Source organism: Episyrphus balteatus, chromosome 3 (genome assembly GCF_945859705.1).
Source record: "Episyrphus balteatus chromosome 3, idEpiBalt1.1, whole genome shotgun sequence".
NCBI lineage: Eukaryota > Metazoa > Arthropoda > Insecta > Diptera > Syrphidae > Episyrphus > Episyrphus balteatus.
In genome coordinates, this window is record NC_079136.1 from 63,171,347 (window position 1) to 63,186,015 (window position 14,669).

At 31.4% G+C, this 14,669-nt stretch overlaps 1 protein-coding gene across 1 annotated transcript; it reads left to right on the forward strand.

Moving 5' to 3' along the window:
- Positions 1–5,860: 5,860 nt before the first annotated feature.
- Positions 5,861–10,235, forward strand: LOC129916525 (uncharacterized). The gene is made up of 3 exons (XM_055996526.1): positions 5,861–6,051; positions 6,368–6,720; positions 9,910–10,235. Exons 1-3 carry the CDS (start codon positions 6,009–6,011, stop codon positions 10,168–10,170), a joined length of 657 nt encoding a protein of 218 aa, XP_055852501.1. The 5' UTR covers positions 5,861–6,008; the 3' UTR covers positions 10,171–10,235.
- Positions 10,236–14,669: the final 4,434 nt, after the last annotated feature.

Genomic DNA, 14,669 nt, shown 5'->3' on the forward strand with positions numbered 1-14,669 from the left:
AGACAACGAAATTAAAATAATTAAAAATTATTTCAAAATTTTACACGTAATAAATCTGACACTATGGACAGAAAGCTTTAAGCTAATAGAACACAACGTTGACAAACTAACAAATCTAGAAGAAAACCCAACTATCCTACATGGACTGAATGAATTAGGACAAGAAATCGAAAGTTTAACCCAAAAAGACAGACAAAAACGAGCACTTTTTAATTTTGTAGGAAAAAGCCTTAAATATTTAGCGGGGACAATGGACTATGAGGACGAAACCGAAATTAAATCAAGACTCACCATAGATGAAGAGAACAATAAAATTCTTGTAAACGGACTCAACGACCAAATTAAAATCAACACAAAATTTTACGAAAACATAAACAACATTACAGAACATATAAACAGACAACAGAGAGAAATAAAAGACCAATTCTCGTCCTTAACCAATGCAATTGACAAAGAAAATTTCAGAATTACGAGTATGCAACATGCATTTCAAATTCAATACGACATCCAGTTACTGAGTAATCAGGTAAAGAAAGTGAAAGAAAGCATTCTGCTTAGTAAACTAGGTCTCCTAGGAAAAGATATCCTGTCACTAAAAGAAATCCAAAATTTCAACATAACACTTGAGAAACTCAAAGATATTAAAAGTTCTACCATATTTCATGAAAATCAAATAATTTTTATAATATTGATACCAAATTATAGTGATAAAAAATATCATAGAATTCTTATTGAACCGATTCCAAATTTTAAAAATCTCGAGCTCTCTCCTAAATATAAGTCCCTAATTACTGATGGTAAAAATATATTTGTAGATAATAATAAAATATTAAGACAAGAAAATTTAGTAATGATAACTGATGATTGTATAAAAAATATTTTTGAAAAAAATACTTCATGTAATTTTATAGAAAACAAAAATACTGAAATTAAACAATTAACAAATAATATTTTAATTCTTAAAAATATGCCAAAAACTGATGTAAACCATAATTGTAACGATTTCAAAATAGAAATCAAAGGAAATTATATCATAAAACTTGAAAATTGTGTAGTTAAAATAAATAATATAAAATATGAAAATTTCATGTACTACGAAAGTTTTGTAATCCCAAACTTAAGTAATGTAAATATAAAAGCAATCGAGTTGAATTTTTCCACGACAGAAATACACGCGAAACATGTTGAAAATCGGAAATTGATCGAAGAATTAAAATTTAACCATAAATCAAATTCAAATATTAACTACGGGTTTAACTTTATAATTTTGACGATGTTAATTTCGTTTCTAGTACTTTTTTTCAAAAAAAATAATAAAATTAAAATTAATATTGAAAAGAAGGATTCTCCGGAGAAGAATCTTAAGGGGGGAGGAGTTACGTCTGAGACTCCACCTGAAACCGTAATCCCATTTCCCCGGAAACCTCCCTTCGCCTAACGGCACAATTATAAAATTCTAACGGGTTCCCACGCCATTTTGCTAACACAGCAAAACTAATCCACAACGGATACACCCCCTTTCCCCTCCCGTTGGCTAAACGTGCCGAAATACGAAACCCTTTGTCTCGATCGTGGGAAGGTTCAACAATTGCACTACTTTTCATGTTTAAATTATAAATCATAATGTTCAGTCTTAATTCTACTTTTCTGAAATCGAGGTGCAGCCTTTTGCTATGGACAGCGGCCTCGCTTCAGAATTTTAATTTTAAAATCAAATGAAATGTAACAAAAATTAAATTTAATAAATATTCAATAAAAAAAATATATAAAAAAAAAAAAAACAATTTAATGTTTTTTTTAACGGTCGTTCAACGATACACCTTAAATGTAGATACGTGGTTCAGGCAGAAACGGGACGATATATTCACAGACAACACTGTACATAAAAGGGTTTTGGGGGGTAAGACGTACGAAAGTTTCCAGTCTTGGTATAGTTTGTCGATGGGGTAAACGAGCTCTCAACATTTTTGTAAGGAAAAACTTTACCAACATATCATCACTGTTTAAGAAAACTGGTATAACTCAAAAATCTTAATTTTTCAGAAAAGCTGTTTAAAATTTCCAAGTTTGTCAATTTCCATACTATTTTCATAGCGACGATATGGTAAATTTTCCGGCACAATTTTGGGTGGTAACGTTCGACGTCTTATAGCCTGTTTTCACTAGAGCCCAAATGAGATAATTACGCAAATTATCTCATTTCGAATGTCAAATTCTATAGAAAAAAAAAATTGAATTTGCCGTAGTTCGACCCCTGAACTGACCTCATTTGCCAAATTATCTCATCTGGGGTCTAGTAAAAACAGGCTATTAATCTTGTTTGTGGAAAACTTGCGATGTTTAATTTTGACGATAAAATAAACTAGAATGACTGCAATACTATGTTTCCATCTACGCTAAATCCGAGATTTAGCTAAGTAGATTTAGAATAAATCTCGAGATTTATTTCAAATCTACTTCGCTAAATCTCAGATTTGGGTTCAGCTACCCTAAATCTAAGATTTTCACCTAATTTCAATCCGAGATTTAGAATAAAACTCGAGATTTATGCTAAATCTACTTAGCTAAATCTTGGATTTAGGGTAGGTGGAAACGTAGCACAAGAAATGGTATAATAGCCTGTTTTCACTAGAGCCCAAATGAGATAATTTCGCAATTTTTTGCCTAGCACCTGGATCCATTTTAGCTCGGCTAAAATTCAATAATTTGTATGGGAGCTAAAACTTAAGCCTTAAGACCGGTTGTGATAAAAAATTTTTTATCATTTTTGTGTACTTTTAATGGAGGGGAAATTTATTTCATCTTGCATGCAAGAAAGAGATAGATGCTTCACGTATTCATATATACAGAAAGTATATAACTGAGTTTTTTCCCGAGCTCCTATCTTTTTTCAGTGGAAAAGAAGTACTAGTCTAAGAGCCGGCAGCATATTTTGGCAGTTTTGATATAACCGAAATTTGAGTATGCACATATCTAGATATGCACCACAGTATGTCAACGGAAAAAGTCTGGCAGTGATCTTTTTCAGCTTTCCCTTGCCAGACGCATCCAAAGTGCAGCAAAAAATCAACTTTTGGCGTTTTGGTATAACCGAATAAATGATACACCAAAAAATCATAAAAAATCCCCCTGATTTCGAAACTGTGGGTACCGCAAGTTTCTTTTTCAGCTTTCCCCCCCGCCAGACCGCCTTAAAGCATTTTTAAGTGCATTTTTCTAATAAAAAACCTAATTACTTATTTTCTGTTAGGTATTACCGAATGATGGTAATAAATTAATATTCTATGTCTATTCCAGGTCTAGAAAATATAATTTTTAGCCAGCTATTTTTCAGCCTTCCCTCTGCCAGACGCATCCAAAGTGCAGTCAAAAATCAACTTTTGGCGTTTTGCTAGGTATAAACCGAATAAATGATACACCAAAAAATCATAAAAAATCCCCTGATTTCAAAAATGTGGGTGCCAGAAGTTTTTTTTCAGCTTTCGCCCCGCCAGACCGCTTTGAAGCATTTTGAAATGCATTTTTCTAATAAAAAACCTAATAGCTAATTTTTTGTTGGGTATAACCGTATGATGGTAACAAATAAAAATTCTATGTCTATTCCTGGTTTAGAAAATATAAGTTTAAGCCAGATATTTTTCAGGCTTCCCTCTGCCATACGCCCTTAAAGGTTTCCCAAACAGGTTTTTCCATACAAAAAACACCTAGTTTCTGTTTTTTTTCTTATAAAATTGAAATAATATTTTTTGTTTAGAGTAGCCATATGGTGGCCAAATATTAACTTTCTCTGCCTTTTCCTGTTTAAGAAAATGTAAGTTTAAGCCAGTTTTGTTTCAGCCTACCCTCTGCCAGGCGCCCTAAAAGGTATCTCAATAGTACGGGAATGTTAGATTTTGTTATATGGGGGTCTGGGAAAAAATCCGAAATGCATTTTGACTTCAGGGCTCGAAAGGCATAAAGACACGAGTCTTAAACCACATTTTGTACAATCGCACCAAGAGTCATTTGGCCGCCATTTTTTTTTTAATAAAAATTTTAGTTTTTCACATAAAGCCTGGTACGCTGCTCGCGCTAAATTTTAGCTCCCATACAAATTATCGAAAATTTTTAGCCGAGATAAAATGGATCCCATACAAGTTATCGATAACTTGTATGGGAATTTTATCTCAGCTAAAATTTAGCGCGAGCAGCGTACCAGGCTTAACTCGCGTATTTTTGAACCTACAGAAAAACAATGTATGACAAACTTGAAATAATTTAATTTTCTATAATATATGTTAAATAACATTTTTCGATTATCCCTTTGGTTTAAAAGTAAGGGTTTTTTTTTTAAACACGTCAAAAAGTGATTTTCTTATTGTTGTCATATCTCTTTTACTTGAGCGTTTTTTTTTTAATTTGTTCGTAGTAAAAGTTGTAGATCTTTTTATTACCTTCATTTGTTACAATACTGGTTTTTCGATTTGACAGACCGTTTTCGATCTGTAGGCAAAAAACTTCAAAAAATTGCAATTTTTTGTATAGGGACAAACAAAATGACTCTTGGTGCGGTTGTACAAAATGTGGTTTCAGACTCTTTCGATCCCTGGGTTTATGCTCTTTCGAGCCCTGAAGTCAAAATGCATTTCGGATTTTTTCCCAGACCATCATATAACAAAATCTAACATTCCCGTACTATTGAGATACCTTTTAGGGTGCCTGGCAGAGGGTAGGCGGAAACAAAACTGGCTTAAACTTACATTTTCTTAAACAGGAAAAGGCAGAGAAAGTTAATATTTGGCCACCATATGGCTACTCTAAACAAAAAATATTATTTCAATTTTATAAGAAAAAAACAGAAACTAGGTGTTTTTTGTATGGAAAAACCTGTTTGGGAAACCTTTAAGGGCGTATGGCAGAGGGAAGCCTGAAAAATATCTGGCTTAAACTTATATTTTCTAAACCAGGAATAGACATAGAATTTTTATTTGTTACCATCATACGGTTATACCCAACAAAAAATTAGCTATTAGGTTTTTTATTAGAAAAATGCATTTCAAAATGCTTCAAAGCGGTCTGGCGGGGCGAAAGCTGAAAAAAAACTTCTGGCACCCACATTTTTGAAATCAGGGGATTTTTTATGATTTTTTGGTGTATCATTTATTCGGTTTATACCTAGCAAAACGCCAAAAGTTGATTTTTGACTGCACTTTGGATGCGTCTGGCAGAGGGAAGGCTGAAAAATAGCTGGCTAAAAATTATATTTTCTAGACCTGGAATAGACATAGAATATTAATTTATTACCATCATTCGGTAATACCTAACAGAAAATAAGTAATTAGGTTTTTTATTAGAAAAATGCACTTAAAAATGCTTTAAGGCGGTCTGGCGGGGGGAAAGCTGAAAAAGAAACTTGCGGTACCCACAGTTTCGAAATCAGGGGATTTTTTATGATTTTTTGGTGTATCATTTATTCGGTTATACCAAAACGCCAAAAGTTGATTTTTTGCTGCACTTTGGATGCGTCTGGCAAGGGAAAGCTGAAAAAGATCACTGCCAGACTTTTTCCGTTGACATACTGTGGTGCATATCTAGATATGTGCATACTCAAATTTCGGTTATATCAAAACTGCCAAAATATGCTGCCGGCTCTCGGTCTATACTTCTTTTACGTACATATTTCACAGGTTTTTTCTGTAGTTCTACGTATGCTGGGAACACACCTTAAATCTCATTTTATCTTCAGTGTAACATCACCTTTAAAATTTACCACACAGACAACCCAAAACTTTTTTAAAGTTTGAAAGCCACTGAAACTGTATGCAGCGCACTCTGCCGTCTCAAACAAAATTCAAGAGGCAAAAAACAACAAAAAAAAAAAGAAATTGCTTTTTTCCGATTTGTTAGTTCTATAAGTTCTAGTTGAAGTACATTTTTCTTAAAAAAAAAATAAAAATCTGATTGTTTTCTTTGAATAAGAAACAATTAACCAATACTATACTATAAACAATAAATAAAAAGAATACAAAATGGGTGAAATATCAAACGAAGAACTGAGAACTAAAATCATTGGTAAATATAGCAATCATCCACATTGCATTTTTACTTGCATTTTTAACAACTTTTCTTAAGTCTTTTTACTTTAATTTTATCTAACAATGTTTAATGATTACTCAAAGAACACAAAACTCACTAAAAATTACAAGATTTTCTCATAAAAAGAAAACATAAAAAAACGATCTGCACAATAAAATGCATTTCGTCTCACACAGAGAAACATAACCTTCAAATTTTATGTTTCATCGTCGTCCGAGTCCTCGCGTTCGTCGTCGCCGAATCCAAAACTGGAATTGACAAAACCTCTTATTCTTTTGTATTCTCTTTTTAGACATTTTAAAACATTCTGGTAGCGATCTTTATGCTGTCACACCAAAAGGTATACGAACGCAATTGGAAAAAGACCTTGGATTTTCGCTTTTAACTCAAAAGACAGCAATCAAAGAGATTGCCACCGAAGAGATACAAAAACTAAGCAAGGAAGAAGAAGATGATGAAGAATCAGATGCTAAAGCATCTGAATCTTCGTCCGAAGAGGAAGTTGAGAAACCAAAACGAACACGTGCTTGTGCACCGGCTCGCAAAGCGCCTGTGAAAAGAAAGAGGAAAGCTGCCAATGGCAATAATTCAGATTCCGATAATGATGGCGATGAGGATTACAAATCAAAGAAATCAGCCAAAAAGGTTTGTTCTATCTTCTGCATACATTTCATAAAACTACAAGACAAATTGTTATTTGTGAATTAACTTATAGTTCAGTAAACGAAGGAGCTTTACCCTACAAAAGGTCCGGTAGTTCTAAATTTTTGATATGTTGATAGGTACGGTTGGTAGATAAAAAATCCAACCACGCCCCCTTCAGCATTACCGAAAAACCATAGAAATGTGGCACTTTTTCAGTTATATGCCCATAACTTTCTTTTGGTGTATTTTATTGAAAAAAAAAAGTTAGCCGACTTGTAGAAAACAGAATTTCCTACAAAAATGACACCGGTAGTATTTTTGTAAAACCAAAAACAACGAAGTTATGAAGTTTCTAAAAACGTGTAAGATTTCGGATTTTGCTATATTTTCAGTTTTTTTTAGACTTGCTTAAAAGTCAATTTGTTAAAGAGTTATAGCACAGTCAAGTGGCAAGAAACTGAAAATATAACAAAATCCGAAATCTTACACGTTTTTACAAACTTCATAACTTCGTTGTTTTTGGTTGTACAAAAATACTACCCATGTCATTTTTGTAGGAAATTCTGTTTTCTACAAGTCGGCTAATAACTTTGTTTTCAATAAAATGCACCAAAAGAAAGTTATGGGCATAAAACTGAAAAAAAGTGCCAGATTTCTATGGATTTTCGGTGATGCTGAAGGGAACGGAGGGGGCGAGGCTGTGTAAATTTGGATTTTCCAACATTCCAACCATACCTAACAACATATCAAACATTTAGAGCTTCCGGACTTTTTATACATATGAATGTATGATTTGTATGAAATCGGAGAGTTTATCGCTCCGACGGATACCTCCCTAGGGCCGATTAGTGATAGATTTGTAACTACAAGCAACATTTTTACAAGAGTAGAAAGACTAATGTCGTTTTCCTTCCTTCCAATGAGAGTACCTTTTTAGAACTACATATTTTTGCACTTTTGAAGGTTTTTTGTTTTACAAAAGTCTAAAAAAAAAATTTACTCCGGAGAAATTTTAGAACTACGGAGTACTCTGGATTTACTCCACATTTTTAGTCGGCAAATTCCTTTCAAAAAAAGAATCGATTTCAAATCGATTTTTTGTTCAGTAAAACAAGCTCGATATTAAAATAATGAATTAAAACACAAACTTTATTCAGGACACATATAGTTTTAATGTTCCTTCTTTGTATTTAACACAGCGAATGAGCGAATGAATATGAGAATGAAACACAATGTTGGGAATGACACGATATCGTTACAAATTTGGATTGAAAAGCAAAACTCGAAATTTTTATATTTTGAATTTACATACATACATCCAATACTCGGGACATTCTTCACGACATGTAAAACGCATTGAGATCAATTTTTTTTTTGTTAAAAGAAATTCGTCATCAGATTTACACCTATTTGCACATGAACTTGCACACACACTTATAAATTTGAAGTTTGAAATTTTAAAATTTTGTTTGAAAAGTGGAAAATTCGAAAAGTGTTTCAATTTTTTTTTAGTAAGCAACTATAATGAATATATTTTCTATTAAATAACACTCCGCCAAATTTATTTCTTCTATTATTTTCCTTAATTCTTCACTTTTTAAAACTTTTTCCAAAATCAAATTGAAAACCTAATAAAGGAATTTTTCAGCCAGTGTTCTCATCATTAATAAATAAGAATATCCCATTATTTTCCGCGCCGATGGGATATTTTTATTTTGAAATTATAAAATCAAACTTAGGGTGTGTATCAAATAGACTAAACAAAACCGATCAGGAGCATAATGAAAAATATACCAATACCAAAAGTAAAACTTATCAACGAACGCTTATTATGTAAATGTAATGATAAAATTTATTCAAATTAAAAAAAGTTTTTAAAAATAAAAATTATTTCTTTAAGCCTAGTACGCACATCGCGCTAAAATTTTAGCTGACATTTTTTTCGTTTGGTACAAAAATCAATTTATTTTTTGATTTTGATCTGTCAAAAAAATAATTTTAACAATTTTTGCCTTCGTTTGGCCGAAAAAATTGATTTATTTTTTTATCTTAGATCAATTTTCCAGATCTGGATTTTTTGAAAGATTTACCGCTCTTTTGCTAGCACCACTATGCATCATTATTAGCATACATCTGTTTCACAACTTTTTGTTTGATAATAATTTGTTTCGGTTTCAAGAAAGAAAGAAAGTTTTGAATTCAAATGGAAGTACCTACATAGTTTTAAGTGAATTGATTTATTCGTCCAGGTCATCTCCGGATAAAAAAAAATCAACAGTCAAATCATTACTTGACAACTGCGATCGATGCCTGATTCACAGACATAAATACACACCAATACTATAGCAAATAAAAATCAATCTGAAAACTTATTCGATTCGTAGCGAAAAAAATCAATTTATAGATCAAAATATAAATTTACCAAACGAAAACCCCATAAAAGAGCCAAAAGTGATAGCTCTCTTTTTGGTGAAGTTGACAAATTGCAATACAAAGTAAACAAAATGTGTCCATCAACTTTATTTAAATTGTTTACCCAGACAGTTGTGTTATTTCTGAAAATAAATCAATAAACAAATAATCAGTTACACCTTCCCCTTTACGTTTTCCATTGGACAAGTGTAATTTTCTACAAATATAGACATTGACGTTAATATTTTTGATACTGTCGAAATCAAAATATACCCGCCCAAATAAAAATTTTTAGGTATTGCAATTTTCTCAAAAATGGCTTTATCGATTTCGATTAGATTTGGCGTACTAAGGGATTTAACTGATCTTAAAAAAACTACGTTTAAATTTTTTCTCAAAAAATCGGATAATATGCAAAAATAACAATAGTTAAAATTTGGACATTTTAAATTGTTAATTAATATAATATGTACTGTTGGACTACGAGAGCAAGGTCGTGTGATTCAGTTTTACATATTAATTTGAAAGCAAACGCCAAAAAATCTGTTTCCAATTGTTTCAAACAAATATGATCATAGCAAAATTGAGTTTTGTAATCATAAGCAATTTTTTTTCCAAATTATGAAGAAATGCAAAAACCATCAAAGAAAAAACGGATACATAATTGAATGAACTTTCTGAAAAATAATTGAGCTTAAAAAAGTTATAAGTAAAACAATAATTGCTTTATGAAAAAGGCCTCTGCTTTTATTAATCACACATTGTTTTATTTCACAGTCAAATGGTCCCAGGAAAGGAACTGGTTTCACTCGTCCCTACACTTTGTCACCGCAGTTGTCAGCTCTAATGGGCGCAGAGTCACTGCCACGCCATGAAGTTGTCAAAAAGGTATGGGCCATCATCAAGGAACGTAATCTCTACGATCCGAAGAACAAACAGTATGCGATCTGTGATGCCGAGCTTTTGGAGGTCATGAAAATCAAACGTTTTCGTACCTTTGGAATGCTCAAATACTTGAAGCCCCATTTCTTAGATTAAAAGCCATAATCTAAATGCTGGTGCTTAGAATTTAGAATCTAATAGAACTCTAAAAAAAAAAACAAGGAATGAAAGAAACATTGGACGATACCACAGAGGAGAAGGTTATCACTTTAACAACTACACTTTTCGTCCACACGAGGACTGATACATATTATTTTGTATTTGTATTCTTTTTTTTATTATTTTTATCATTATTTGCATTTTCCAAGAGAGCTACAGCATGAAAAGTTAGGTATTTTAAGATTTATTAAGATTGGACACTTTTGTAACTACTCTTGTGTATTTTTGTAAAATTGTTGCAATTTTAATTTTTTTTATAAATTAAAATTAAGATTGAATATAATATCCAAGTCTGGTTGATACGCATATTCAAAATGGTAGCGTAGAATTATTATTTTTTTTTTTTCAAAATAGCCTTTTTTTATATACATAAATACAATTCAATGCCTACATGTAGAGGATGTAATTAATAATACAAACTTGATTCAATAATTTCATTTGAGTTTTGAATAAATTGATTAATTTTTTTAAATCGGTGGTTTACTTTTTTTTTACTGATGGTTCATTATAGTTGAGGCGGAACGGAAGTTAAGAAGTGGCGCGATAGTTCTCAGCCAAGTTCTTTAACAACTTTGGCAATACACTCTTATTTACATGGTGTCCGCTGAACTGGAAAGTTAGGGAACACAATTTTGGTCAGGGAATTTGGAAAGCGGTAAGGGATTTTTTTGTATCATTTTTAAAAATTTGCTGGAAAAAGAATATGTTATTTGCTTCGATGAAGCACTTAATATATAGTAGCTCAAAAAAGACAAATGGATTTGGTCGTTTTACTTTGATGAAACGAAAGGCATGATCTGTAAGCGATATTTATGTAGAGGACAAATTAATACATACTTAACTTAGGCTGACCAGCAGCGCCGCACATAGGGGTATTTACCTTCAAAAACCACTCATAAGAATTTTTTTCGCTTAATGAAGTTGTACTTGACTAAAACCACTGATTAAAAGTAATAAAGCTTTTTCTAATGAATTTAATTATAAATAAAGTATTTTGGATTTGTAGGTATACAGTGAAAAAAAAACAGTGAATTATGATATTTTTCAAAATCAATAAATATTTGATAGTTAAAATGTCACGGTTATATTTTTTTAATTGATAATAAAATATCAATTCGTCAAAAAAAATTTTTTTTTTAATTAAAACAGTCAATAATTTTCACAAAACTAGGTTCACATAAAAGATGATAAAAGCTAGACGGGCACTAACGGGCAGAAATTTTTTTTTTGTTTTTGCTTTTTAACATCTTCCTCTTTAATATGATACCAAAAATGTTACAGAATATCACCGAATGATATCACAAAAGGTCCATTAAAAAAGCAGAAAAATAAAGAAAAACTACCTTTCTACTTACATATAAAATAAATTCATTTTACAATAAATTAAAGCTTCAAATGCAATGAATATTTTTTTTTAAATAAAGTATGTATAAACCAGCAGGTGAAACTTCCACAACAAGAATTTTATATAAAACAATAAGAAAAAAAATCTATTATTACCGATGTAATTTTTCACACAAAAAAACTGAACCACATTAAAAGATTACAATTAATGACTTTGAACTGATGCTGTGGTTTAGTGCATGCATAAAAACAAAACAAAAATTACGGGACATTGTTCCGTGGGTATTTAAGAGTAGCCAAAAAAAAAAAAAAAATCACTTCTCAACTCCAAATTTTGCAAAAAAGTTAAATGAGCGGGTTTTGGAGGTGAATACCCCTATGTACGCCGTAAGGCGGCTACAATCCGCTGTGAATTTGGGCCTCAACCAACAAGCTACGCCAGCCAGCTCTATCCTGAGCTCGCTGCTTCCAGTTTCGCACGCCAATATGATTGAGGTCCCCTTCCACTTGGTTGTGCCACCTCAGACGAAGTCTTTCTCTACTGTACCGTCCCTCTGGGATTGTGTCGAAAACTTTCCGGGTCGGAGCATTGTTGTTCATGCGCTCCACGTGACCTAGCCATCTCTGGCGCTACACTTTTAGAGGGCGAATTGATGGGTTTTGCAAAGCAGAAAGAGACGAATCCTGAAGCATTGAGACATGAAGACTTGGAACCTTTATATAAATATTCTTTAGACGTGTTTATTCAAAAACACTCCTGCAAGGAAAAGTTCGGCGGGTAATAAATATTAAGGGGTTCGAGGTATGGAGAGCAAAAAGTGTTTAGAGAGATGTAAAAAGATCTTCCAAAAACACAGCCAAATGAAAACCTCAAACTTTATTAAAAAAACGAGTTCTTGGAGTCCAAGCTTACACTTTTTTTGTATACTATAACATTCTAGGTTTAACCTAATTAAAAAAAATAACAACTCGAGAAACTAACAATAACAAGGCGAAAAACCAAAAAAATAACAAGGCAGAAAACAAAATACTTACTATTACGCGTAGTATACAAAAAAGTCATTAACATTTGTACGAAAAGATCTGAACTACCTATTAACGATTAATCTGTCTTATGAGTCCAATTTATAGGAAGTGAAAAACGCTAACGCAACAACCGATAAATTGATTTATCAAAATTGACTATTTATAAGGGCAAAATTGTCGTTTTTTGACTGTCAATTTTTTATATGCAATAAAATTTGTTTTTGAATTCAAAATATTTTTATTTGGAATACAAATTTTATTTTCAAAGAAAATATTTTTCAGTTGGAATACAAATTTTTTTACTGCATTTTTTTTTCAGTTGCAATAAATATTTGTTTTCGAATGCATTTTTTTTTTTATTTGAATTAAATATTTTTTTAATCTGTAGGTAATGGAAAATAAATGGATAAAAACAAATGATTTTTTACAACCGAGATCCCTATGTGAAAATTGGAATAGCTATGACGGATGTACATATTCAGAACTGGAAAATGTTTAAATTACGGATGCTTAAAAAGGGGGACATTGCGCCCCCCTTTCACATTTTCAGTTATGGGGGACAACTCAGTTCTTGAGAAGTAAATGGGGGATATAGTCCCCCCAAAAGGGGACGAATGGTAACCCTACATAGACCCTATGAAATTTTTTTTACCGAATGCTGACATTTAATGAACTCCATTGAAATACGCACCACTACCACTTTATGAAATTAAATATTTTTTTGATTCCTTGGACAGGGATTGGTCAGGGAAAGTCAGAAAATTTTATTTTGAAAAATATTGCGGGACACTATGTATTTTTAAAATTTAGGAGTTTATTGGTACTTAACTTTTAATATGCTGACATTTAATGAACTCCATTGAAATACGCACCACTACCACTTTATGAAATTAAATATTTTTTTGATTCCTTGGACAGGGATTGGTCAGGGAAAGTCAGATAATTTTATTTTGAAAAATATTGCGGGACACTATGTATTTTTAAAATTTAGGAGTTTATTGGTACTTAACTTTTAATATATTTTTTAATTCAAATTGATTTTCTATCTATTTTAAAATTTTAATCAATATCTATTTATTTTATCTGGCAGAAAAATAAGGACGATTTTATACACTACAATTTATAAATAAAAATCTAGGATTTTTAGTTTCAACTCCAGAATTTAGTTTTATTAACTGACTGTTGACTGTTTAAAAATGCCCCACGTGGAAGAGGAAAAAATTGAAACTCACCAGGAAAGTTTTTTTAATGTATGCCCCAATACACATATTTTTTTTATCAAAATGGTTAGAGCCTTTTTAATTTTAGTCATACGGCAATTAATTTTGGTTCTAAGAATAAAATTTCAATTTTGATTTCCTAAACTTGCCCTATAGCTAGTACCTACGGCAAGTAAAAATAGATTAAGTCTATAAAAAGCGTCTTCATAGTTCAAAGTATAATGCAGGTGCCAAGGATTACTTTTTTCAAAAAATTCTGTAGAAGCGGGTTTCTGCATGGTTTTCGGCCAAAATAATTTCCGTCTTAAATCAAGCAGAAATCCACTTAATTTAAGATGAAAATTTTCTTATTTTTATGATAATAATTATAATTATTACATAATATGTATATATTATTTTTATGATAATAAATATTATTTAATTATTTTTAATTGAATTAGTTACGCTATAGTAAATGCGTTAACAAATACATATCTACATTGAAGCATACATATTCCTATAATTCTGAACCAGAGCCAAATGAAATTCTACAGGAAATTGGATTTTATTATTGTAATAAAAAAAAAAAAAAACAAAACAAAATATAAAAAAATAATCTCTGAAGGACATTCACACCACCTTGGTCTTTGAAAATTGTTCCCTTCTTCTTGTCGACTTCGACTTCCTTGCAGTCTATCAATAAATTCATGGTGTGGAAAAGCGTTACAGCTTTTTCACTTATTCTTTCAAAATATTTCCATTCCGCTGACAAGAAATATTAAAAAAAAAAAAAAACATATAAAAAAGTTCTGATAGAGTTTTTGTCATCCTTGAATAATTTCAAAACAAAACTTTTCGATGAAAAAT

Coding starts and splice junctions, on each gene's coding strand:
- LOC129916525 (XM_055996526.1), top strand. CDS start 6,009: ATGGGTGAAATATCAAACGAAGAACTGAGAACTAAAATCATTG. Junction 6,052..6,367: donor ACTGAGAACTAAAATCATTG/GTAAATATAGCA, acceptor TTCTCTTTTTAG/ACATTTTAAAACATTCTGGT. Junction 6,721..9,909: donor CAAAGAAATCAGCCAAAAAG/GTTTGTTCTATC, acceptor TTTATTTCACAG/TCAAATGGTCCCAGGAAAGG.